General features: G+C 43.8%; 1 protein-coding gene across 1 annotated transcript in view; it reads right to left on the reverse strand.

The window, feature by feature from the left end:
• The window catches only part of LOC138300897 (protein-arginine deiminase type-3-like), a 385,604-nt gene that overhangs the window by 245,352 nt on the left and 112,994 nt on the right, over nucleotides 1-27,258 (reverse strand). Inside the window, exons 2-3 of the mRNA XM_069240756.1 lie at nucleotides 12,703-12,877; nucleotides 8,107-8,182 (exon numbers count right to left, since the gene is read on the reverse strand). Of these exons, the coding sequence (XP_069096857.1) occupies nucleotides 8,107-8,182; nucleotides 12,703-12,877 (251 nt within the window). The remainder of the gene's footprint in view (nucleotides 1-8,106; nucleotides 8,183-12,702; nucleotides 12,878-27,258) is intronic.

Here is a 27,258-nt window from a genome sequence, read left to right on the forward strand (position 1 = left end):
TAGACAGATATATTTTTTTTTACTGAAAGCACCAAAAGGTTACATTGAAGTTACAGTTAGGTGTGGTTAAAACACCTCCGTGTGTATTAAAAAACGACCCTTGGAAATTTACCAAAAAAGAAAAAAAAAAAAAATGTTGAATTGCAATATGGTTACAGATTAAAACCAAAAAAACTATGAAATTTGTAAGTTATGGTTAGGAGCCCAATACATAACTTGCACATCTGAGAGACTAGTAAGTGAGCGAAGGGAGCAGCGAGAGATCCATCAGTGCTACTATGATGCCATACTAGAGATACTGCTATAGCAGTAGAGGTACAGAATGATCAAACTATGAAGTAATAGTCATGTAACTAGTAATTTAAAAGAGTGCAGCAGGAAGAGTAGGGAAAGCATGATGATATCATAGGTGGGCCATTATCCCAGAAGGTGGATTACAACGTCACATTCAAACTTTTTATTATATAAATTGCAAATTTGTGGCTTTTAGCCTGACTTGTGTGTACCTGGGTCTGGACAAAAACTTTACCAAAAAAGGTGGTCACTGTGATAGTTCCCATTTTTTAAAAGAGTAGATCTATATTTCTCTATACCTCAGGATTGTCAGCTCGGGGCATGGCCCTGTTCTGCGGCGGCCGGGCGTGCCACATCCCTGCCATGCTATATTTTGCTCAAGGCCCCAAATTGTGCATGGGGCCTCGACAAGTTATGGGCGTGGTGCGCCCTCACTAGTTCCTATATACTTCCCCCCACACACCCTCACTTACCTTATGTTCTATCCTTCATATTTTCCTGTCTTCTTTTCTTCTTTCTTCGTTTTCTCCTGTATATATGCTCTTTTCCAACTGCCATGCTCTTTATTCTTCCCAGCATGCCTTCTTTTTCCCTGCATGCCTCAGGAACCTTTTTTAACATGGTGTCTTTCTCTATGTGTTTCTATGATGTATTCCCAATCCAATATGGTGCCTTTTTACTTCCTGTTGGTCACTTCCTGTTTTGGGGTATATAAGGTGTGTGATTCCTGTTCTCCTTGCGCTGCAACACTTACTTTGGTGATGATCTTCACTTCTGCTTCTTTCTTCACCAGTTATAATTTTCCTAGCCTGTTCCAGCTTTTTTTAGTACTATTTTTTGTCCTGTTGGTAAGATTTACCTTTTTACTTTTGTTTTTGTTCCAGGGAGTTCCTGCTTAGAGGTTTTTTCCTTTTTGGGTATTTTCCCTCTGGGACTCCTTCTGGAGGGCACATACTGCTTTTGGCGTTCCCTCCATCGGCAGCACTGTGGCTACCAGAAAGGGCTGCCCCTACCTGGGTCAAGGCAGAACCTACAAAAATCAAGACCTCTCTGCAGTTCCAGTGGGCCACAGACCTAGATGACGAGTAATCCATGACAGATTGCAGCGCCAAACGAACCAGACTTCGTCAGGCGGGATGGAAAATACTGCAACGGCTGCTGCAGAACCTAACCAGTCACTATTCTTAACTATTCAACAACAAGCCCAGGAATTGCAACAATTAAGAAATGAAAAAGTGGCTTTACGACAAGCCCTGGCATCCCGAACTACTGATGTTCCCACCGTCTCTACTATTACACCTCGGTTCTCAGGAGACCCAAACAAGCTACGAAAATTTCTTGATGCTCTGACTGTCTATTTTGCCTTTAGACCAACACAATTTGCGCAAGATAAAACAAAGGTGGGTTATCTCATCAGTGCCTTGTCTGGTCCTGCCTTGCCCTGGGCAACTCCGTTAGTAGCCTCCAATGACCCGGTTCTGTCTGACTATTCAGCTTTTGTGAGAACATTTAAACAAATGTTTGAAAGCCCAGGATTGGAAGCGTCAGCCGAAGAAGCGCTATGTGACATCCAACAAGGCACCCAAGATGTTCTTCAATACATCACACGCTTCAGACAATTGGCAGCCGAGACAACATGGGTGGAACATACTCTGGTGACTCTTTTTCACAGAGGTCTATGAGAAGACATAAAAGACGAATTCGTACATTCTGCCAAAATAGGTAATGTATGAGGCTTGATGGGTTTAGCGCTTTCTACAGAATATCGTCTCCAAGAACGTCTAGAAAAAAGAAAGCATTGTGGACATTCTCAAGGAAACCCACGTATCTGTGTCCATCGTCCTGGAGAACCTCAACCTGCATTAAAGGAAACAACAGAAGGAGAACCTGTGCAAGTAGACATTGCTTGTGGTCTTCTCTCTACTAGCGAATGTGAAGATAGACGGAGAAGAGGATTATGCCTATTTTGTGGTGCCACTGGCCATTTGCTCTGCACTTGTCCAGTTCGTCCCATGGAGACCTCGGGAAATGCTGCATCCTGTCCTCTGTTAGAAGGGTGGGGACAGGATCTTCTGGGATACCTTCCATCAGTTCTTCCAAGCAGATGCCACTGTCCTATTTCTGTTGCCTGTTACCCTGCAATTATCTGATGGTCATGAAGAAAGGACCCTGGCATTATTAGACTGCGGAGCCAGTGGCGTTTATATGGATGTGACCTGGGCTAAGAAACTACAAATTCCACCACTACCAAAAGACGTTCCAGAACAAGTGCATACTTAGATGGCTCCTTATTATCATCCCTTCCTGTTATCAATACCACTTCAATTCTAGGTCTACACTTTGGAAAACATCAGGAACATGTCTCTTTTAATTTAATCTCCTCTCCCAGTCATACCATAATCCTAGGAATACCTTGGTTTATGAGACACAATCTGTATATTCATTGGGAAACCAGTACAATTTCTCTGTCTTCTAAATTCTGCAAGATCATTGCTATGCTTCCGAAACTTAATGGTCCCCTAGAAAGATATTAACCTCAGAACAGGATTTAGGACACTCTATGAACTCCATCCAAGGGGTACCTAGTCATTATCTGGATTTTAAAGACGTGTTCCAAAAACCATTCAAACAATACTACCTCCACACAGAGACTACGATTGTACCATTCTTCTGGAACCTGGAGCAGTTGTTCCCTTTGTTAGAATGTATTATTTTACAGAACCTGAAAAACAGATACTCAAGGACTATCTTCAAGAAAATCTACAGAGTGGTCTTATTACACCATCTCCTTCATACCCAAAAAGACGAAAGATCTTCATCCCTGTATAGACTTTCGTGGATTAAATAAAATCACCATAAAAGACCGATATCCACTACCCCTCATCAAAGACATTTGGGAGGCCGTCAGAGGGGCACAGATGTTTACAAAATTAGACCTTCATGAAGCATACCATCTCTTGCGAATTAAGGAAGGGGATGAGTGGAAACTGACTTTCGAACACCCTTTGGACATTACGAATATAAGGTAATGCCTTTTGGTTTAACAAATATCCACTCAGTTTTTCAAAGATTTATAGATTCGATATTCTTCGACTTATTAAATCACACTGTGGTGATTTATTTAGATGATATCCTCATATATTCCAGATGCCCTGAACTCCATCCTGAACAAGTAAAGCAAGTCTTAAACAGACTAAGGCAACATCAGCTCAACTGTAAACAGGAGAAATGTGAATTTGATATGATCGAGGTTAAATATTTAGGCTATCACATTAATCAGATTGGTATCTCTATTGATCCAGAAAAAGTTCAGGCCATTCTAACTTGCCCATCCCCTTACTCAATCAAAGAAACTCAATGTTTCTTAGGGCTGGCCAACTTCTACCATCAATTCATCCCAGAATTTGCTAAACAAACTAGTCAAATCACACAAACTCCCAAAAAAGAGAGTTTGCAAAACGGTTTCATCTGGACGCACATGGCTGAGACTGCTTTCAAAACTTAAAACAAGCCTTCACCCAAGCACCCATATTAAGACATCCGAACACAAATAAACAATACATAGTTGTTACTGATGCTTTAGAAAGAGCTATTGGGACAGCATTATTACAACGACAGGACGACGATGGATTAGAACATCCAATCTTTTATCTGTCCCATGTGCTCTCTGATTCGGAGAAAAATTATTCAGGAGTGGAAAGAGAAATCTTAGCTCTTAAAACAACCGGTCAAGAGTGGAGACAATTCCTCATGGGTTCAAAAGAACCCTTTAAAGTAAGAACGGACCATCGTAATTTGCAATGTTTACAACATTTTCAGCTTCCAAACGGTCGGAAAGCCCACTGGGCATTTTTCTCTAGTCACTACCATTTCTAAGTTACCTATATTCCAGGTTCTCAAAATATTTTGGCCAATGCCTTATCTTGACGCTACCCTGACAGTTCTAATACCCCTTCACAATATCTACTTGAACCAGACAAAATAATTGGTGTACTCCAGCCATTCCTCGATGAAGTACAGCCTGAATACTTAACCCTCTCAGAACAAGAACTAAAGGATCTACGTCCAAAGAATGCAAGAATAAAGAGTACTACTATCACAAAGACACATTATTTGTACCTTCTAAGAAAAGAACTCCAAATGTGTCACGATTCCACTTTAGCCGGCCATTGTAGTATTAAAGCCACGCAGGAATTGCTTCTCCGCTCTTTTTGGTGGCCTACACTGAAACAAGACGCTGAAAGATGCATGGAATCTTGTCCCATTTGTTCCCAAGTGAAAGTATCCTGTGCAAGGCCTGCAGGACTACTTCAACCATTACCAGTTCCACCAGCCCGCTGGCACACAATATCAACTGATTTTATGTGTTCTTTACCTCCATCAGCGGGAAACCGAGTTATAATGGTGACAGTAGATTTGTTTACTAAAATGGCTCATGTTGCTGCCTTGAAGTTACCCACATCTCAACAATTGAGCTAGATCTTCATCCCAGAATTTTTTTGTCTCTATGGCCTCCCTCAAAGTATTGTGTCAGACAGGGATCCTCAATACATATCACGGTTCTGGAAACACTTTTGTAAGTTCTTGAATATCAACGTAGCTTTATCTTCTGGATTTCATCCTCAAACCAATGGGCAAACGGAACGAATGAATCAGGGACTTGAGCAATATCTTTTTTGTTTTTGTAATTCCACTCAGAGCAACTGGAGCACATACCTACCCATTGCTGAGTTCTCTTACAGCAATATCGTCCATAGTGCCTCTAAATTCACTCCTTTTTTTCTGCTCATATGGATTCCATCCCACATCTTTTCCTGCTACTCCTAAAATCTCTTCTACACTTCCTGCTATCACCTCTTTTTTCCCCAAAGACTGCATGGAATTCAACATCTTATTTGGTCTAATCTATTATTGACTAAAAGACACATGAAAAGAATGGCCGATAAACGATGCGAGGCTCCAGCTTATCAAATCCAAAGGAAAATCGGTTTTTCTTCCAGATTTGTGCTGCTACGTCTTTCCCAAAATAAGTTTAAACCCCATTACTATCGACCCTTTTGTATTCTTCAAAAAATCAATTCTGTATCTTTCCGTCTCCGTTTACCTAGAACCTCGAAAATCCATCCTGTTTTTCATGTCTCTCAATTGAAACATTATACACCTGACCCTTTTTTTCGACATTCCACATGTCCTCCCCCTTTGTTGGTGAATAATGAACCCAAAAATGAAGTCCAAGAAATATGTGACCCTTGCATATTCCGGAACCATCTCCAATATCTCATTCATTGGAAAGGCTATACTCTTAGTGAATGTTCTTGGGAAGATGTCTCTTCTGTTCACGCCCCACTTTTGATCTGTTCGTTTTTTTTGCTGTTTACACACAAACCCGGGGCTCCGGGGGCCTACTGTTGCATCGCAGGTTGAGCCAAGCGTTCAGCTCGGGGCGCGGCCGCCGTCCGCATCAGCGGGCGTGCTATATCCCTGCCATTCTATATTTTGCTCAAGGCCCCAAATTGGGCATGGGGCCTTGACAAGTTATGGGCACAGCGTGCCCTCACTAGTTCCTGTATACTTCCCCCTACACACCCTCACTTACCTTATGTTCTATCCTTCATTTTTTCCTTTCTGCTTTTCTTCTTTCTTTATTTTCTCCAGTATTTATGCACTTTTTCAGCTGCCATGTTCTTTCTTCTTCCCAGCATGCCTTCTTTTTCCCTGCATGCTTTAGGAACCTTTTCTAACATGGTGTCTTTCTCTATATGTTTGTATGATGTAGTCCCAATCCAATACGGTGCCTTTTTACTTCCTGTTGGTCACTTCCTATTTTTGGGTATATAAGGTGTGGGATTCCTGTTCTTCTTGCGCTGCAACACGTCCTTAGGTCGTGATCTTCACTCCTGCTTCTTTCTTCGCCAGTTATATTTTTTCTAGCCTGTTCCAGCTTTTTTCAGTACTATTTTTTGTCCTGTTGATAAGATTTACCTTTTTACTTTTGTTTTAGTTCCAGGGAGTTCGTGCTTAGAGGTTTTTTCCCTTTTGGGTTTTTTCCCCTCTGGGACTCCTTCTGGAGGGCACAGACTGCTTTTGGCGTTCCCTCCGTCAGCAGCACTGTGGCTACCAGAAAGGGCTGCCCCTACCTGGGTCAAGGCAGAACCTACAAAAATCAAGATCTCTCTGCAGTTCCAGTGGGCCACAGACATAGACCACAAGTAGTCTGTGACAAGGAGAAGTCTACATATACCTGGGTCTTTGTAATTGTGAAGTCATTCTGGGGTTTCAGATGTTTAATACTATTTGTGACTAGAGAGTTTTGTTTGATAATATAGATGTATGAAATTCTATAGGTTTCCATAGAGTGGTGACAGTGCCATTAATGAGAAACTTCTGCACTGGTATTCAGCTGTGGCCCAACCTTTGGGGCCGAGGGGCCACTCCTCCTTGCCTTTTTCCCGTCAAGAAGTGGCTATCAGACTGAACAAATGTAAGCTTGACAGACACTCTTTTTGTTCAGGTCAGGCAGTCAGGATCTAGACATGCTCTATTTGTGCAGGCTCCTGGCTGCCTAGCTGAACGTTGCTGGGCTGAGGAGGTCACAGCTCCTGTAGGTGTGACCCCCTCAGCTTACCAAAGGTCTTCAAGGCTCTCCCCCTCAGTGACGAGGGGTAGTATCACTCATTGCCTCAAACCTGGGTGCCTCAGCTTTAAGCCCTGAAGCGCCCATGGCCAAGTGTCAATCAGTGACACATCGCAGAGTGGGGGAGTCAGCAGTCTCACTGACTCCATCCTTCACTGTGACGAGCTTGGAACTGCTGCCTTCCCTCAACGTGTGATGGAAGGCAGCAGTCCCAACCCTCCTAGGACCTCTGAGCTGCATGTAAGTGTTTTTCTTAATTATTGTTTGGTGCGTGCATGTTTGAATATTTGGTAATGAGTGTTGTGAACGGTTGTGTGTGTGTGCGCACATGGGTGCGTGTAAATGAATGAGTGTTTATTTGTGTCCCGTCCAACCCCCCTTTCCTAAAATTACTGCCACAAAAACATTGATGACGTCACTGGGAACATTACATTTCACCTTACCACTGCCACTGAAACAGTATATTTGGATATGTTATTATTTATTGATGATGTACTAAGCCCAGTGGTTTATTGTGATAAATATTTTGAGTTCATTAACAAATTATTTGAAGTTGAGAGTATGATGGAGGTGATCAGAGGTTTTGACCTTAAAACCCAAATTTTCCTTCACTATGTTTTTTCAGTGAACTTCCAGGGTGTTCCTTTCTTTCACTTTCTCATTACATAATATTTAAATCATAACTATACTTCAACTGAGATTTTTTCCACTGGCTCTCCTTTTTTCTAGACTGTTTTTTGATCTTGTGTTTTTACGTATCAGAATTTGTAACTTTCCTGGATTGCACAATGTCTTTAGAATAATGCCTAGCCATAGGTCATAGAAGGGTGTGATTTCATTAATAAGTTACCATGTGCCAGATGTATCAAACGGTTTTGTCCATTCTGTGTCTATGAGAAAATGTGTTTGTACATATGGCCCCATATATTTTGAATAATTCATTTTTTTTTCCTTTTCGTCCACATTTGCCGCTCCTGAGAGAGTAGCCTACTACCTGTCTGCAGAGGGGGACACCACTTATTGTCCTTCCTCTTTGCCTCTGTAATTTTTTTCACAGAGCTGAAACTACACTTAAAGAGGCTGGCTACGAACCGGATTGCCTTTCGGTGAATGAGATGGTCTTCTAAAGAACAGCGCTACTGCAATACTTGTGAGAGATCTGGGAGAGGTTCACTTACCCACACCAGTGAAAAAGATTTTCGCCTTCCCTAAAAGGGTGTCCTTTTTCTCACTATCATAATATGTAACAGTGATCTGTGAAGGAAGTCACATGAGAAGATTAAAAATTTGCAGCAAAATCTAGATTATAGCAGACATAAAACAATCTCCAATAGGTCACAGCAACTGAAATATTTTCCAGGACGAGCTGGGAGCAAACTGTAGAGCAAATCCTATAATAATTGCTACAATCAGTCCTCAGATATGCACTTTATCAGGAGTCAGTCAGGCAACCAAAAAAAAAAAACAAAGTCAAACCAAAGAAAGTAGCTTTGAGCATTTGTCTGACTCTTAAATGGTTATGTGATACATCTTAGAGTAAGAGAAATCCACATTATCAACACAGCACAGGCGACAGCTGATTAGGATACACACACTCTCCCTCTCTCTGTCTCAACTTTGCTCCATACCGAACAGCAACTCTTAATACTTAAGGTCCTTTTGGATGAATGCATGGCTTGTTGCCATCACCTCTGCTAGTAGGATGCCCTCTGAATGTATTACTGTTTCTATAAATGGATTTTATTGAGGCATGGAGACTCATGAACTTTACCACTAAAATTTGGAAAATGTGATTGTAGCATTTGATGATTGTTTACTTTATTAACTATACACTGGCACTCGATACGTGGTCTGTAGGCCTCATTTCAGTAGTTCCTTGAGGGCATGCCTTTAGTCAGCCTGGCATTTGGTTAGGGTGTATTTACATCACTAAGTGTTTGTCAAGTATGGTCTCTTTAATTAGTATTTTAATCTGGATTGCGAAGCACGACTGAATGTACCTTCCCCCTGGACAATTGACAAACATCACGGCAAATACCTTATTAACACCTGCTGAACAGATTAAACAGATTATGACTATCCCTAGGGTACTGGTAAAAGGAAAACAGCTTGCAACCACCTGGCACTTCATCACAAACACAAAGCCACTTAGATGAGTCAATTAGTTAAGCTCATTAGAACTACTAAAATGAGAAAGACACTTTTAGAAATGGGTTCTCTAGTTGGCAGTCAGTTTACACACTGTCCTGGTAGGGACCCTCTCTCTTGCCAGGATAAAGTAGTCACACTCCTAAAATAACCCCTGCTCGACCCCTTGGTAGCCTGGCACAAGTAGTTAGGCTTATCTCAGAGGCAATGTGTTAAGTATTTGTACCCACACACACATACAGCAACACAATGAAACCACCACAAAGTACTTCACACCAGTTTAGAAAAATAGCCAATATTTATCTGAATAAAAGAAGACCAAAAATCCAACATACACAAGCAAAGATATGATTTTCTAATGATTAAATCCTAATAAAGAGCTTGGAAACACAATCGCTCCAACTGGGGCTATCACGATGTAATTGACGGAGTCGTTCCCAACAGTCCGACGCCACTTGCGAGGAAGTGCAGCGCCGGTCATGGAGTCGTACGGACCTGTGGTACAGTACCTTAGAAATAAGGAAACAAAGATATTGCATGGAGTCGGGGAGGCAAGGTGTCCCTGGAGCCGGTGCGGCGTCAGTTCCTTACTGCTACTGGGGAGGGGAGGCATTGGTTTCTTACTGTGAGGCAGAAGAGATGAGGCATTGGGTCCTTATGGTTGCAGAGGAGGTGAAGCAGAGGGGGTGATGCAGTATCCGTGGCAAGGAGTCCGTTCCTTATGATCTGGCAGAGTCGATGAGTCCAGTGGGTCGAACCGTGATGAGGCAACTTTGCAGTATTACGGTCACACCACAGGGCCACAGGTGACGCGGTGGAGTCAGGTGTCATAGACATCAGTGACATGGCACTCAGGAATCAAAATGTTGCTGGAGTTCAGAGGCCGCTGCGGTGGCTGCGGGCCATTCGCATCGGGTATGTGGCATCAGTCACAATTGTTACACATCAACAGGGACCACAGCTTTGGATGCACGCAGCGACACAGAGTCGGGCAGCAGCGCTAGTTCTAGAGTTGTCCAGAGTCGATGTGCCTGGTTCTTCTTGTTTTTAGGCCAGCTTTAACTTCCAAGGGCCCGTTACTGGTATGGGCACCACATGGAGAGTCAGGGTACTCAGCAAGAGATCCCAGAGGCTGGCAGGTGAAGCCTTTGATGTCCCTTAGACTTCTTAACAGACGGCAAGCTCAGTTCAAGCCCTTGTGGAAATTTCACAAGCAAGATACACAGCAAAGTCAAGTTTTTGTCCTCTCCAAAGCAGAAGCAGCAACAGCAGGCCAACTCAACAAAGCATAGACAGCAAAGAGGCAGTACTCCTTCTCACAGCTCTTCAGCTCTTCTCCTTGGCAGAGTCTCCTCTTGATCCAGAAGTGTTCTAAAGTTATGGGGTCAGCAGTCCAATACTTATTCTCATTTCTGCCTTTACAGTAGACAAACTTCAAAGGAGAGTTTTTGAAGTGCACAAGACCCTGCCTTTCCTGCCCTGGTCCTAGGCACACCCAAGGGGGTTAGAGACTGCATTGTGCAAAAACAGGCACAGCCCTATTCAGGTGCAAGTGTCAGCTCCTCCCACCACTCTAGCCCAGGAAGAGCCATCAGGATATGCAGGACACACCTCAGGTCCCTTTGAGTTACTGTCTAGAGTGAATTCACAAACAGCCCAACTGTCATCCTGACCCAGACGTGTATTCCAGCAGACAAGCAGAGGCACAAAATGGTTAAACAAGAAAATGCCCACTTTCCAACCATGGCATTTTCAAAAAACAACTTCAACTGAAGATGTTTTTTTAAATGGTGAGTTCAGAGACACTAAACTTGAAATATCTATCTGCGTTCAATGGGAAATTACACTCAAAAGATATTTCAAAGCAATACCCATGTTAACCTATGGGAGAGAAAGGCCTTGCAGTAGTGAAAACCGAATTTAGCAGTATTTTAATATCAGAACATGTAAAACACACCAGCACATGTCCTGCCTTTTAAATACACTGCACCCTCCCCATGAAGCTACCTCGGGCCTTCCTTAGGGGTGTCTGACATACTGAAAGGGAATGTTTTGTGCCTGGCAAGTGGGTGCACTTGCCAGGTCGACATGGCAGTTTAAAACTGCACACATAGACACTGCAATGGCAGGTCTGAGACATGTTTACAGGGCTACTCATGTGGGAGGCACAATCAGTGCTGCAGGCCCACTAGTAGCATTTGATTTGACAGGCCCGGGGCACACACAGTGCACTATATTAAGGACTTGCTAGTAAACCAAATATGCAAACCATGGATAACCAATCATGATCACAATTGACAGAGAGCAGTTACACTGATCAGCAGTGGTAAATGCCCAGAGTACCAAAACAAGCAAAAACGAAATTCATCACACAGTCAAAAAATACAGGCAGTAGTGGCAAAAAGACTGGGGAAACCACACCAAGGATGCCAGGTCTAACAGACACATTCACCATAAGCAGCATCAAGGTACCCGAAAAGCATAGTGGGCCCAGGTGTACAGGAAGATTAGGTAAAATCTCTCTCTAAGAGTGTCATATTTCTAGAAAAGTAGACAGCAAGTGATGTCTCAGAGAAATTGTGAAAAAGGAATACTAAAACTTTAACACACAGGTCCAAACTTTAGTCACAAGATTGGTTTGGAGTGAGGTATAGCCAGAATCCTCTTAGATTAGAGGAGTGGCTTTGAAATTTCGTCTGGGGAGATAAAGCTGGTCTGGTAGGTTGGGTCCTTGTTTTAGAGGGATTTGTGTACTCAAACATTGAACTGGCATCTCCTTTACAGGGAGACAAAGGACAGCTCTCAGAATTGTGGGATGTGGTTGAGGCAGATATTAGTTATATGGTGTAGGTAGTTTGGCCCGCTCCACACGTTTGACTCAGAGGGTAGTGCTCCCATTATACTGTTAGATCTGCCAGCTTTCAACAAATTGAAACCACAATTTGTGTACTCCACACAGTGACCACTGTGTTTAATTGTAACCCCATATATTGAGGCTTAGCTCTAAAACATCGTTCTTTGAGTGCACCATAGTGGAGGTAGCATCTAAGTCTCTTAGCCTGGAGCTAAATCTAGATCAAGCAGGATGAAGAATAAAGTTTAGTTTGAGGAGAGATCAGAGTGTAGGCATAACATTGGCTTCAAGTATCAAGTACAAGAAAATTGGAGCACAACCGCTAGTCAATAGTCTGCAAATGACAAGCATTCAGGGGAAACAGGAGAAAGTGTTTCAGTCTTTGTTTCATCCACCTCTGCTCAATCCATTTGGACAAGGTGGTGTGAAAGGTTTTCATTACAGAAGAGAGTACGGGGCCCAAGATCAGGTCTAAATGGGGCATCAAAGTGGTGGGAGCCTGGTAGGTTTCTGTTTGGCTTTGAAAAACTAACATCTCCTCATGTTATTTGCCACATGCCAAGATAGCAAGTAATATTATATCTTGTGTGCATTCAAATAATTTTCGGACATGTCAATACCCCGAGTAGCCATATTTGCTGTAGGAAATACAATGCAACAAGAATGTAGCACAACTGCAATGAAGGCAGATAATCTAGACAGTTCTAGAGCAGTTAATAGACATCAAAATATTAGCAACAAACAGTGTGGGGCAGAACACGAAGTCTATCACCTTGTTGTCATTGAGGTCAGTACTTGGGGAATCCATTGACACAAGCACTTCCACTTCACTGTCCAGAGGCCACAGATTTGTGGAAGCATCTGCAGTCACTGTCTTGTGTCTGTACAAGACTTGAACTCCACCGGTCCTCTTGACTTTAAAGGTCCCAGCTCCTGGTGGGGCACCCCTGATGCAGAAAGAGAGAGAGAGAGAGAGAGAGAGATTGAAAATACAAAGCAAACTAGCTGAACTAAGATGAGAAAGCAAAGGAATAAGCAAAGCAAGATGTACTTTGTATGAGTAGCAATGTGGGCCCTTGTGCAACTACAAACAGCTCTATTTCACACCAGCCTTAACAGGTTTAGAAAGATAATGTGCTTTAGAAGACCCTATAGATTTGGCTCCATCCGCAGAATATAAAGTTATGCCTCATATTTCAGTCTATTGTCTTAGGTGAAAGTAACCATTCAGAAGGAACTGAGTCAAAAAATCGTCATGAGCATTGAGATGTGAGACAAGCAAAGAGGAAAGCAGCACAGATAGATAAAGGGAGCGGATGGACAGCTGCTAAGCATTTGTGCAGATGTGAAAGACCAAGGTGAGGCAGTACAAAGATAAATCTATTAGAGAAAATTAAGGCAAAAGAAGTAGTACGAGAAGTCATCTCACATCAGCAATGCGGAGAAAGTTTTTCTTGTATTGGTCATCTTAGCAAAACTTTGGACTAGTGTCATTAAAAAAGTGGTTTTAGCATTCAACATTCATTTTTCCTAGACAAAGCAGTATTCTAGCCTGTTTAAAAACCAAGGCCTTCTGATGGCTCAGGTCAAGCTGTGCCACTGAGTTCCATTGCCTAGCATTTCCTAATCATTAACAAACCCATCTAGTGACAGTGAAATGGAACAAAGAGTGAAAATAGGAATGGGGAGGAGGGCTGGGCTTCTCCCCACTAACACTAACAAAGCAAATACTGTTTGAGGATTTGGAGCCATCAGCTCCTTCTTTGTAAGCTGAAGATAAACTATTGCAATTACAACATACTCTTTATTACTGTAGCCACAAACACAATTCCAACACTTGGGCCCTCATTACGAGTCTAGTGGTCCTAGGACCGCCAGACTCGCGGTGGTGGCCGGACCGCCACCAATGCGGCAATACGGCCTCCACATTATGACCTTGTTGAATGCGCCATGGTCGAACCACTCCCAATGCCCCTTTTTTGCTTGCCTATGGCCTGGCTGTGCAGGCAGTCTGAATCTGCCAGGACAGCACTGCAGGCAGCGCTGCCCTGGGGATCACGAGCCCCCTCTCCATCGGCTTTTATATGGCAGTTGCACTGCTATGTAAAAGCGGGTGGAGACGGGGTGCTGGGAGCCCAATGGACAGCTCTGTCATGCTTTTCACTGTCTGCCAAGCAGCCAGTGAAAAGCACGACAGGGGCTGTTGCACCCGACGCACCGCAACATTGCCGCCGGCTTGATTACAAGCTGGCGTCAATGTTGTGGGCTGTTTCCCACTGGCCCAGCTGGAAACTCGTAATAGGGGATGCAGGAGGGCTGCCACCTAGGCGGTAACCCAACCACTGGAGTATGGCAGGTGGGCTTTTCCACCCGCCAAACTCATAATCAGTGCCTCCAGAATCACCTCTGATTTTCACTGTTCATAACACTTTCCAAAGCAGATAGGAGGTCCTACAGGTGCTTATTATTTATGTTGCACTGAAGTTGTCAAAATTGCTCTATAGATTGCAAAAACCCTTTAAAAAGTGTCCTTTTTTATTTAATAAATAGTTTAAGATTTACAGCACTACATATCATTACAGCATCTTGGGTCCCCCTGAGACCCTGAGGCAGGGCTATACCAGTGTGGTGTAAGTGCAAATAGAGGATTGAGTGCAAGCTGAATTTCAGCAACAGAATCTTACATGTGTGCTTCTGCTGCTGAAGTAAACAACAGAAGGAAGAGAAACAGTGACCGGCGGTAGGAAGAGCGGATGGTAATGAACTAATTGATTTAACTGTGAGAGGATGGCGGAGGGGTGCATGAGGTGGAGCGCTATCAAGGAAGACAAATACAGATAAGAAGTGGGCCAGGAAGAAGGAAGCCATCTCAGAAGGGCAGCCAGACAGGGGAGCTGGAAAGTAGGGTGAAAAAAATGGAACTTGCTGGAAGCGGCATAAGAATAAAGGGATGTAAAAAAGAGGGCAGTCACAGATGAACCTCTGTTCCAACAGAATCATGGTCATCAGAAGAAGCAGCTGCCAGTAGTGCAAATCTGTTGGTGAACTGCCCATTTCAAATTTCCCACAAACTCGTTAACCTCCTACATACATCTGCTGCTCCCCCGCTGTGGCGAAGGAGCGTCATCCCCTCTGCGAGCAGCAACACCAGCAAACCTTTTACAAGGAAAGTATACCATGTTTATTATCTTTTCATTGTTAAAGGGGCAGGGCCATTTGGGATGACGCGGTTGAGAAGATTGCACTTGGGCCTACCAAACACACATGCGCACTGTGCTCTCTCCAAACTGGTGCTGGGTTGCGGGGCTGGAGAGCGCAATCACAGGCTCCCAGTCTGCCTGGGAGCTCCCTGGCTGTGCGCTCCCAGCCAGTCCTAATGCTGCTCTGAGTAGCTTCAGGATTGGCCACAGGGCAGCCTGGGAGCTGTGCCTGCAAGGAGATGGAGGACCGGCGGCGCACAAGTACGTTTGTACTTTGTCTGAATTTAATGTTTTTTGTCCTCCCCTCGGCGCGCTGCCCCCCCTTCAAAGCGCAGCGAGTCGCAACTACCTACATACTCTCTCCGCCATATTTGCTTTCACTCATATTTGTAGAACAAAAAAAAACAGTATTTGTCTAATTTTCTACAAATTAAACACAAACTTGCTGCTAGAATTGGGATCTTTCCATATGCTGATCTAATTTGTATCTTTACCAGCAAAGGAACAGTGCTCAGAACACAAACCGTTTTCTGAACTTAACAGTACATTTTAACATCCAGTGGTGCTGGAGCGCAGTGGTCATGCCCCAGTCTTTAGCAAGATTTTGACTTCTGCCAAAAGACTGAGTGAAGCATCAAGCTATTTCACAGCAGTGAAAAATAATAAACATGGGCTGGAGGTAAGAGAGCTCTGTGGGTTAGAGCCCTGCTGCTGAGACCGGAGTATAGTTTGCAGGTCATAGGTATGAAGGTCTTTGAGCCAAAAACAGTTTGTCATCTTCCAATATGCTTAAAATAAGTACACCTGAGTTTGGTAATTTTTTTACTTTCTTTGCCGACCGGGACGGACATGGCTGATCCCGTATGTTATAGGTAATAATAGGTTGGTCATTTAATTCCAATAATATGGAAAGACAATCAATTTAAAGACCATGCAAATATAAGCCCTGAAGAAGTCCTTTTGTGTAGGATAAAACGCGTTGGCTGATTGCTCATTTGTTCAAGAAAAAGCAATAATAAAAAATGAAGATTTTTAAAAGACAACGTTGTGTTACTGGACTTTACTGACTTTGCGCAGTGGTGCACTATCCATATCTTTTTGCATGTAATCCTTTCAGGATTGCCCCTGTGGTGGCAGGTGCCGTGATTTGTGCACAGGTATAGCCATAGATATTGGGCGACAATATAGTTCACAGAGTTTTAATATTTATCGTAGTCCAAGACAGGTGCATTTGTAAGGTTTAACCCACCACCAATTCAGTAGCAGAAAACTAACATGTTTAGATTTGCAGTGGCATGAAACTGTAGTAGCAACCGCTATATATATAAAACGTTATAATTCTATTTCCATACACCAAATGTGCCTGTGAACAGAGAACACACAGCCATTTTGAGTCGAACATGAGGGAGCTTTATTGGCTTTCAAGAGATTTTGTTCCTTTATTTTGCTTGCGTTGTACTCGTTTATGATTAGTGTAGTTGAACTACTTTGTGTATCTAAAACATATTAATTGTTTTATTGGCTGATGTAAATAAGCCATAATGGGTGGACACACCAAGACATAGCAGGAGCCATCCCAGGGGGGTGGCAGTCCCCAGGGCTTTGATTGGCTCCATGAGGGTGGCCATGGGGCCCCCCTCCAACATTTAAACAGCCCAGGGGAGGTGGTGGTTCCCGGGGCTGGGAGTTTGCAATGGACTCCCTTTATCATTTTCTTTCCGCCCTGGGGAGCTGGTGGTACCCAGGGCTGTGGGGGAGGTTATTTGGGCCTCCCCCTTAAAACAACAGTTTTGCCCCAGGGAGGTGGTGGTGCCGGGTGGTACACACCCCCGCAACACACACTTATTTAAAAAAGCTTAAGGGGGGTGGTGGTCCCTGGGGCTCAGAGCCTTAGGAAAGGGGCCCTGTGCGTCTCCTCCTTTTGTTAGAAAATGCCCCCAGGACCTGGCCCACCCGAGGGCTCTACTCAAAACAAGTGCAGCAGGCCACAATTGTTTTTTAAAATTTTTGCTGCAAATTCGTTGTGAATTTGCAGCAAAAATCTTTTTTTTAAATTGCTTTTTGCCCTGGTGGTGTACCAAAGCTAAGGGGTCAGAGTGTCCATACCCTGGCCCTCTTTCCTTTTTTAAATCTTTTTTTAGATTGCTGAAGCTGAGTCCCAAGATGGCTGCCAACACTCCTGGTTGAAGTATTGGCAGCCAATCAGATCTCTGCACGATTTCAGGAGTACTTGCGCAGACTTTTCACCTCCAGACAACAATATTTTGTTTTCTTTTAATATCTCAAAAATACTGAACAGATTTATACCAAACAATAAAAAGGGTTCTTTCTGGATCAAAAGCTACCTTTCTGACAAATTTGGTCTAATTCCATCCAGCCGTTTGAGCTGTAGTTGTGTTATAAATCCCAATGGGACAGCCTGCTCGAACATTTCTTCCTCCTGGAATGCATTTTGTACCCGTGTAGTTTAGATAATAAACTAATAAGTCTTTAAGAAGCCTTTCCCAAACCATTTCCATTTAAAAGATAAATGAGTGGCTTATGGTCAGTGAAAAGGTCAAAAGCAGAACCCCAGAGGTAGGTTTTGAACCATTCTACAGCCCAACAACATGCAAATTCCTTTTGCTCAATGGTGCTAGAGTGAGATTCAGACTTAGAAAGTGAGTGAGATGCGAAGGCAACAGTATGTTGTTTTTTAATGTGATAATTGAGGAAAAACAGCACCTAACGCAATCTGGCTTGCAACAACACTTACGTCCAGCAACAAATTTCACACCTTTCTTTAACAAATTATTCAACGGCTGTACAATATATGTATTACCCTGCACAAATTGTGATAATATTCCCTTAGCCACAGAAATGATCACAATATTTCTTTATCACAAGGTGGCTTTGCATCCTCTATCACTCTAATTAGTGAACATTTTGTTAAAATACCATCTGAACCAATTAAATGACCTAACTAGTCAAGCATTACCTTCAAAGATTCTTTTTTCCTTACAAAGAGTAATTCCATGCTCCCTATATTTGTTTAAAACTTTTCTTAGGATTAGATTGTGTTCTTCCAATGTTTGTGCATAAATTAACACAACATTCTGAAAGGCTTGGTCACCACCTATTCCTTCCAGAATGGTGTTCTTTAGACACCTAAAGACAATAGCCACAGAGGCCAAACCGAAAGGTAACCTGCAATATTTGTATGTCCCAAATGGGGTAACAAATGGTGTCAAATCCTATGATTTTTCCCTCTCAATGTAGCTGGTGACACACTGATTTTAGATTGAGTGTAGTGAAAAACTAAGAATCACCAATATAAGCTAGTAGATCTTGTTCCTTATGTACTGGGTAACAGTCTATATGAATATTCTTATTAGGGCTCCTCAAGTCCACACATAATCTAATGTCCTCATGTTTTTTCCTCACAATAGTAGTGGGGCTCACCCATTCTGCGGTGACAGTCATTTTAATAATGCCTTCACTTACCATCTAGTCCAACACGGACTTTAATTCTTACCTAACACTTAGAGGAATCGGTCTAACTTTGTGGCATACTGGAACAGTTTATTTTTAACTTAATGTTGTCAGTCTATTTTTGTAGATGTCCAAGTTCCCCACCAAATATTTTTGGAAAATCTTTTAAAACTTTTGAGTTGTATACTCCCTACAGTTCAAAACTTGAAATAGGAACATTTGCAACTCTTCTAGGCAGATCAACATCAGGCACGAACATCAAATCTAACCTAGCTAAGTTTTGCCACGATACTGTTTGTCTTCCCTTTACTGCTATGTACATTTTTGTCACAGTTTATCTCCCCAGATGCATTATTTGATCCACAAAGTAACCTACCATATCTATATCTTGCTCGCCATAAGCCTTTGGATTCATGTTTGGAGTTTTTTTTACTTTTTATGTTTGCTCCATTGCTGGTGGAAAAATGGGTCATAAATAATAGTTATAGGAGCCCCAGAATCACACATCATGTCCAACGTTATACTAGAACCTATTTGCACTTTACAAAGAGGGTCCTTGACTTTGTTGGTCATAGGTACATCAAACTCTAGGTATAAAAGAACAACAGCATAGTCTAGCTTTGAAATTTCATCTTCCACATCAACATTATGTACCTTGACTTCAGTATTGTTATTTTTACACACAGCCTGAAAATGACCTATTTTTTTACATCTCAAATAGATTTGACTAATAGCAGGACATTGTGAATAATTACTTAATGTGACTTTGACCCGGAATTACTTCAAAATACATTAGTAATGCAATGTCCCTTTTTCAAATTTCTGCCTTTTACATAAAAAGCATCAACATCATTCATTTCCCAAACAGCAATCATTCCTGTCTCTGCAATAGCATTTTGCTCTTGATTCATCATTCGAGTGGAAAGAAATTCTCTCTCTATGCTTTTAGCAAGGTCAGTAAATTCAGCCAGAGACCGGTCTCTGCAACTTAACAGCCTTTCCTGAATTTTGTTCGAAAAGCAACTGTAGAGAAACTGGTCTCTGATATAAATGTCACATGATGCCCCAAAATTGGAAGTACCTGCAAGACTTCTTAATACCGAAATTAATTCTTCCATGGAAAATTAAATCTTTCCAACAAGACGCTATCTTCCTCTGAAAATTTTAACTTCAATCTGCAAATAGCCCCAGAATATTCATTCCAATCACCTGATTCAGCTGACGGTGGAGCTGCCTGTGGAAAATTATCAAATATTTGTCTGCCTTCATTACCTAGAGGCTAAACAAAATTGCTGGTTTACGCGTAGGTTGAAATCCATCTGCATCAACAGCAGCTAAGTAATTCTCAACTCCACTTGGGAGGTGTTTTTCCTTGACCTTGTTAAAATGGTGATATTTATGCAAAGTTATTTGAGGCCATGTCTCAGTTTGTTTATTAAACATTGCAAACAATTATTATTTTTTTAATAATCCTTTCATTATTTTTATGTTGCTGTTTGTCATTTTGTTTCATTCCCAACAAATTTACCTGTATTGGGAAATATTTATGCGTGTGTTCAATTTGCTTAAAATCATTTGGGCAGGGGGCGTGCACCAAGGCATAGAGTGCCCGCAGGACAGGTGCGGGCCAGATGAGACCGGTTCCGGGTGGCAGTGGGCACCGCGCAAATTTTGAAAATCGCACTCACCCCATGGGGTGAGCCCATTGGTTGAAGGAGGTGTGGTGGGGGCTCCTGGGGCGACCGGCAGGGGCAGCCAGAATAGGTTTAAAAAGGGACTCAAGTCCCTCGAGGGTCATGTTGTTTACTTGACCCTGGCTGCCACTGACGATCGTGTGCGCAACTCCAGAGGACTAGAGGAATTCTTCTTGCCCAGAGGATTGTTCCTGCGACGCCCTTGTGCTGCCTTGACCTCTGCTGCCCTCAGCCTTGTCTTCACCTCTCTCTGGCCGGGGGCAATGGCAGCTGGCTGCTTAACCCCAGCTTGGTGATTTAAAGGTCTGCCTTGACATTTGCAACCGGCCCTTGCTACTTTGCCATGGTTGTTAGGGCCCTCGGACCAGGAAAGGCATCACAGACAGGGTAAAGAGTGGTGGGGTCGTGGTGGTATTCGGGGGTGGGCAGGGGTGGGCAGGGGTTTGTTCTCTGCTGGTGTTTTGTGTTGAGAGGTGGTGTTTTCCTCAGGGGTGGCATGGGAAGAAGCAGTTGAAATAATGTTGTCATTTATGCAGTTTTTACATTGTGCAATTTTCTTTGTATAGTTTTAGCCAGTGGATGGCAGTATTAGTTCATTAGTGATTCCAGAACTTGTTATTGTATTTTTATCGAACACCCTTTTTGATATTGCCTGCCTGAAAGTATTTATAGTTGTAATTTTAATTACTGTATTATGGTTGTGCCTGTTTGCGAACTTTTTTTATTTTGCCTATGTGAAAGTATTTATAGCTATGGTAGGTCCTCAAACTGCATATTATTTGAATAAAATAGTGGGCCCGCATGAGGAGTTTGGAGGAACCAGTTGGAAGGATTATGACAAAGCGTTCAGGTTAAAAAAAAGAATCAAATCCTGCTATGTGCTGGGATCAGACTGATGTTAATGCATGGTTGCGCTATATGATGCTGAAGAAACCGGAAGCCAATGTCCTGTCTCTTTTTCAGGGGCCCACACTCAGCGGGGATCGCAAAGTGGCGTGTTGGGCTTGCAACAAGAAAATATGTTCTAGGCCGCTGGGTTCCTGCAGATTCAAGAACAATTGCTCCATTTGCGTTACGGCAGGGCATCCTGAGTTAAAATGTTTCAAGAAGTCCAAAGAAAAGGGTGGGCAGAAATGAGGATAATGTTTTCTTGGTCCCAGGGGACCCTTCACCTGTGACTCTCTTGGCTATGAACCCTTGGCCTAATTTGTATTCTCGGCACAACGTTTCACAAATGGTGTATGAAGGTTTCAGCTATGATTTTAGAAGACCATCTGCAGGGGTGCAAGGCCCAAATTTTATTCAAAACCAGCCGTCTTTAGACATGGCACAAGAGGTAGCTGAACGCAAGATATTGAAGGAATTGGGTTTGAATAAGATTGCTGGGCCATTTGACAGCCCCCCACTTGATGATTTTGTTTGCTCCCCCTGGCGGTGGTTCCCAAAAAGGACCTCAGTGAATTTCGGTTGATACACAATCTTTCAGCTCCACGCGGACCCTCTGTGAATGATGCAATCAATCCAGTGCTCTGCTCAGTAAAGTATGCATCTCTTGATGGCGCCCTGACTTTGAGGGAACTGGGTCAAGGGTCTCTCATGGCAAAAGATATAGAATCAGCCTTCAGACTTTTGCCTGTTCACCCTGATGATTACCATCTGCTGAGCTTCCAATTCAGAGGGAAGTTTTATTAAGACAAATGCATGCCTATGGGTTGTTCAGTCTCCTGCGAATATTTTGAGCAATTTAGCACATTGTTGGAAAAGGTCTTTACACATGTTTCAGGGTCACCTAATGTCATTCATTATCTAGATGACTTCTTGTTCCTAGGACCGAGTGGATCAGATAGGTGTGCTAAGTCTTTGACTGCATTCAAATCTCTGATGGATGAATTTGGCAGCCCTTTAGCTCAGGAAAAAAAACAACAGGTCCAGCCACATCCTTAGTATTTCTGGGAATCAAAATCGATTCGGTGAGGGGGGAGTGCACAACTGCCCCAGGAGGAAGTCATGGCTTTCCGAGCATCCTTAGAAGCCTGCTTGGTGGCCCAAAAAAGTCACCCTGCATCAGTTACAGGTGTTGGTGGGTCAACTTAATTTTACCCTGCAGATCACACGAATGGGGCACCCTTTCTCACACTCTATTACCCAGTCTATGTCTGACTTGAGGGAGAAGCATCATAGAACTCGGTTGTCTGCGGAAGTAAGAAATTACTTAAGGATTTTGTTGGCTTTCCTTCAGGATTTCAATGGGGCAGTGGTGTGGCCGGCCCCTCGGCAGTCCAATCAGGAACTCGGTTTGTTTACTGATTCGGCGGGTAGTAGTGGTTTCGGGGCCATTTGGAGTACCAGGCTTGGCATCCGGGTTGGTTAAGAACAACCACCTTCCTTGAGTTATTTCCTATAGTGGTGGCGCTACACATATGGGAAGACCAACTTTGCAATCAATCTGTGGTTTTTTGGTCTGACAACATGGCGGTGGTCCAAAGTATTAATTTTCAACATGCTAAGTGCAGAAGGGTGATAGGACTGTTGATAGAGCTGGTGTTGATCTGTTTGAAGAATAACATTCTTTTTCAGGCAAAACATGTACCAGGTATTTTTAATAATGCAGCTGGTGCATTGTCTTGTTTCAAGTTACAGGATTTTCGGCAGTTCCACCCAGGGGCCGAGTTGGTGCCCACATATTTCCCGGGACAGCTGTGGAATCTTGGAACTCACACTTGGCGGATCTAGTGGCAGCCAGCCTCACACCAAAAACCAGATGGGCATATGAGAATACATTTCATAGTTACAGAAATCACACATCTGCCAACCCCCTAGTGCAGCCTGGTTCCTTGAGTAGTTGGTTGGGTTTTCTTGAGCTTTTGCGAGGTCAGGGTAAATCTGCTGTGAGTGCCAGGTGCCACATCTCAGCTGTAGCCTTTTTTACCAAACTATTGGGGATCTGATCATTCTCGATCTTTTCTTATCAGACAAGCACTCAAGGGATGGGAAAGGTTGGAAGGGTCAATCCCGGACCAGCGGTGTCCCATTGACATGGACAAGCTGGAAAAAGGTCTTGGGGGCCCTGACTGGTATCTGTGACTCCGATTTCGAGGCCACTCTAGTCTCAGCAGCCTTTGCGCTTGCCTTTTACAGAGCTTTTCGTGGCCAGGTCTAAGCAGGACATTCAAGGCGGAATTTTGGTGACTCATGTTCCCTTGAAAGGGGGATTTGGTAATTATTATACCATGGTCCAAGACAGACCAGTCGGGGAGGCGTGAACAGTTAGTACTGGGGAGGGCTGGTGACTTCAGTGGTTGCCCAGTGTGTGCAGTTTCAAAGGTACTTGCAGATTCGTCCCCAGGTTTCTTCTACCTCTTTACTGGTTCATGCATCTGTTGTCCCACTCACTAGGTATCAGTTTTCCCAAATATTGCGAAAAGCCTTGCTGGCGATTGGCATGCATGGCAAATTTAGTTCCCTTTCATTTAGGATAGGGGCGGCAACATCAGCAGTGGGAGCAGGGGTCAATACCGAGACGGTCAAAGGAATTGGGAGGTGGAAGTCAGATTGCTATAAGCGCTACGTACCCCTCCATATGATCTAGGAACAATTTTTTGCCACACGCCAATGATCACATGTGTGATGTTTTTTTCCTTTCTGTTCTCAGGACCTCTCAATTTACCATTGGGCACATGGCTCCCACCAGTGTTTGGGTTATTGGACATTCCTTTGTGTGGCGGGCGTGGCGTTCTTCAACCTGTACCGCAGTCGGGCGCATGACGCAGGTCTCCGGTTTCTTTGAAGAGCAAAAGGGTGTCTGCGCCTTGATGGTCTTTGACAGCTTGTCGAGGACGTTCTGTGACGCCGGCTTCCGCCGCCGGTGGTCATCATCCTTCACGTGGGAAGCAATGATCTGCCAACAATCGGGAGGAGAACGGTTTTTGAGGACTTGATGGTGAGATCTCCTGGTTAGCGAAATGGTGTCCAGGGGCTATCATAGTGTGGTCCCATATCATTCCTAGGAAAATTTGGAGGTCAGGGCGCTCAAGGAAGGCCCTTAATGAATCAGCCAGGTCGCTGAACAGCCGCATGAAACGGCTTCTGAACACATCAGTGCAAAGGACTGTTGTACATGGGTGCCTTCGAGGAGAGGCAATGTTCCACGAAGATGGAATACACCTGTCGGATGGTGGACATATTGTGTTTGTTGAGAACCTGGTAGCATTTTCAATACAGTCTCTCTCTCTCTCTCAGAACTGAGCATCTTGTGTTTGGGGGGGGGGGGGGGGGGGGAGGCCTGGTTGGTCGAGAAACCAACCAGGCCTCTGGGAGGGAAGGAGTCATATTAGGGCACAAAGCAGGTGGATAACCTTGGCATCAAGAATACTAGTGCAGGTGAACTCAAGACAGTATCAGAAGCCTTTTGGCTCAACCAGGGTGGCGGTGCTGTGGGTGTAGGAAAGGGGCTCGGGACGACCGCTACCGCTCCCCCCATGGTACTCCATTACATGGCCCTGGAATTTTGAATTTGGGGGGATGGAGACTGCGCCAGGGGACCAAGGTATGTTCAGGACCATACCCATCGGGTGCCCGGGGGATCCCTTGCTTAGGGTTGGCTCAGGCATGGTTGGATTGGGGGGACAGCTTTCATGCTGGCCCATGCCTCCTCTATCTTGAGGGGGCAGTTAAGTCTCGCTTTGTGAAGCGCAATTGGTTTGGGGGGACACCGCCCCCAGTCTACAGTCAATGCCATAGGTGCCTGGTGGGTGGACAACCATGACTCCCCTTAAAGAACCTAAACTATGACTTGAGCTGCAAATTGTAAATAAATATTGAAAATTAAGGATGAAAGAAAATTACAGTAAATGTGATGATGTTTTTTATGTCGTGTTTATGTGGTTGTGAATAAACATGGCCTGAGAATTGTTATATTCTCTATCACAGGAAGGTTTCAGTCTGCTTTGTTTACTGTAAAAATTAAGTACGCTCCTCCAGATGAGAGGATCATAGGTGGGAACCAGTGTGAACTATTTGGCTATTTGGTTGGAGGTATTGATACTGTCCCTCACCTGTGGGCATGGGGTGCGCATCAAGGCATAGCGCGCCCCCAGGCCAGATCGGACCGGTTCCGGGCGGTGGCCCAACAGTGGGGGCCGTGCAAATTTGAAAATCGCACTCACCCCATGAGGTGAGCCGATTGGATGAAGGGGGGTGTGGTGGGGGCTCCTTAGGTGACCGGCAGGGGCAGCAAGAACAGGTTTAAAAGGGAACTCAAGTCCCTCGAGGGTCATGTTGCTTACTTGACCCTGGCTGCCCCGGACGATAGTGTGCACACTTCCAGAGAAGAAATTATTTCCGGCCCACTTTAGAAGGGAAGGAGTCATGTTTGGGCACAAAGCAGGTGGCTCTGCCTATTTTTTTTTTTTTTTCAGGCCCATCTGCTCTCAAGGGGGGCAGAATCCACTTTGCACCAGGGATCATGTGTGTGCTTTGTGGTGGGGGGTGGCCCCTTGGGCAAGGGTCACCCTCCAAAGGGGGAATATATTCTATGGCATTTCTGCATCCCTTTGAGGCAGATTGGCCTATTTGTTAAGGCCCAACTGCCCCCAAGCAGAGAACACTTGACACAAGGGAACATTTAAAAATGGTTGGTGGCGGGTGTTTGTCAACTGGCAAAGTATTTGCATTTATGATAATAACAGTTTATTTCTTCCTTTTGTTCTAGTTCAAAGCTTTTGCGTCCTTTGCTGTGGCTTGTTGCAGTTGTGGCAGGGGCTGTCCTGCGGTATGCGTAGTTGCATGTTTTAGGTAAGTAACTAAATTTACTCAAAAGGAGTATTGTTGCAATGCATGAATTACATGTTTGTAAGTGGTTACTGAATGCAGGATTGTGTGTGAAATTGTCTTTAGATTTATGCACAATGATTATTGTGTTGTCTTATGTCTAATTTGCTTTTTTTCTCTTTTTAGTGGGATTTCATTGGTGATTGCTGTGCAGAGTAATTGCTGGTGAGTCAAGATTTTTCAGGCAAGTCAGCGGTATAGTTTTTGAGTTTATAACCCTTAGTGATAAAGCTACACTTTGTTTGTTACTTATCTTACACAGTGCTGGTTGTTGGTGGTGCATTTGTCCAGTTGATTTGTGTAGGAAGGATCACGGCTAGCCGTAGGATGACCGCTCAGCAGGTTATTGGTGTGCTTTTTGAGTCGTCTTCTTACCATGATTATGAGACTGACTCTGCATCTGAGGCAGAGGAGGAAGTGCAAGATTCTGGAAGTGAATTTTCTGTCAGAGAGTAATCATCTGATGATGGAACCGCTCTCAGTGCTGATGAAGAGCCTGTTTTAGAGGAGGACACTGATGTGCCGATGGTGCAGGAGCCAGCGGCTGAAAGGCTTCCCATTGGAAGACCTGACACGTGGTTTGCACCAAACATGGAGCAGCTACAGTTGCCTGCGTTTACTGGTTTCCCAGGGTGTTGAGGTAATACAGAAAACTTTTTGCCAGTCAACTTTTTTGAGTTGTTTATGGACAATATAATTTTTGGAAGAGATTATTGAGCAGACTAATTTGTATGCAGAGCAGTTTTTGAGGGACAACGCTGCCAGACTTAGGCCACACTCTAGAGCTAGCCAGTGGATTTCCACACATCTGGAAGAGTTGAAAAAGTTCTTGGGTTTAACTTTTTTGATGGGGCTGATAAGGAAGCCATCACTGTCTTCATATTGGTCTACTAGTCCCTTGATGACAACTGCTATATTTCCTGCCATCATGAGTTGTAAGCGGTATGAGCTTCTTCTTCAGATGTTGCATTTTGTAGATAATGCTTTAGCCTTGCCACAAGATCACCCTGATTCTGACTGTCTTTTTAAGATTAGACCAGTCCTTGATCATTCGTTTGACTGGTTTTCAGAGATCAATGATCCAGGCAAAGAAATATCTGTAGATGAGTCTTTGGTCCTGTTCAAGGGTCGTTT

This window comes from Pleurodeles waltl, chromosome 6, assembly GCF_031143425.1.
Source record: "Pleurodeles waltl isolate 20211129_DDA chromosome 6, aPleWal1.hap1.20221129, whole genome shotgun sequence".
NCBI lineage: Eukaryota > Metazoa > Chordata > Amphibia > Caudata > Salamandridae > Pleurodeles > Pleurodeles waltl.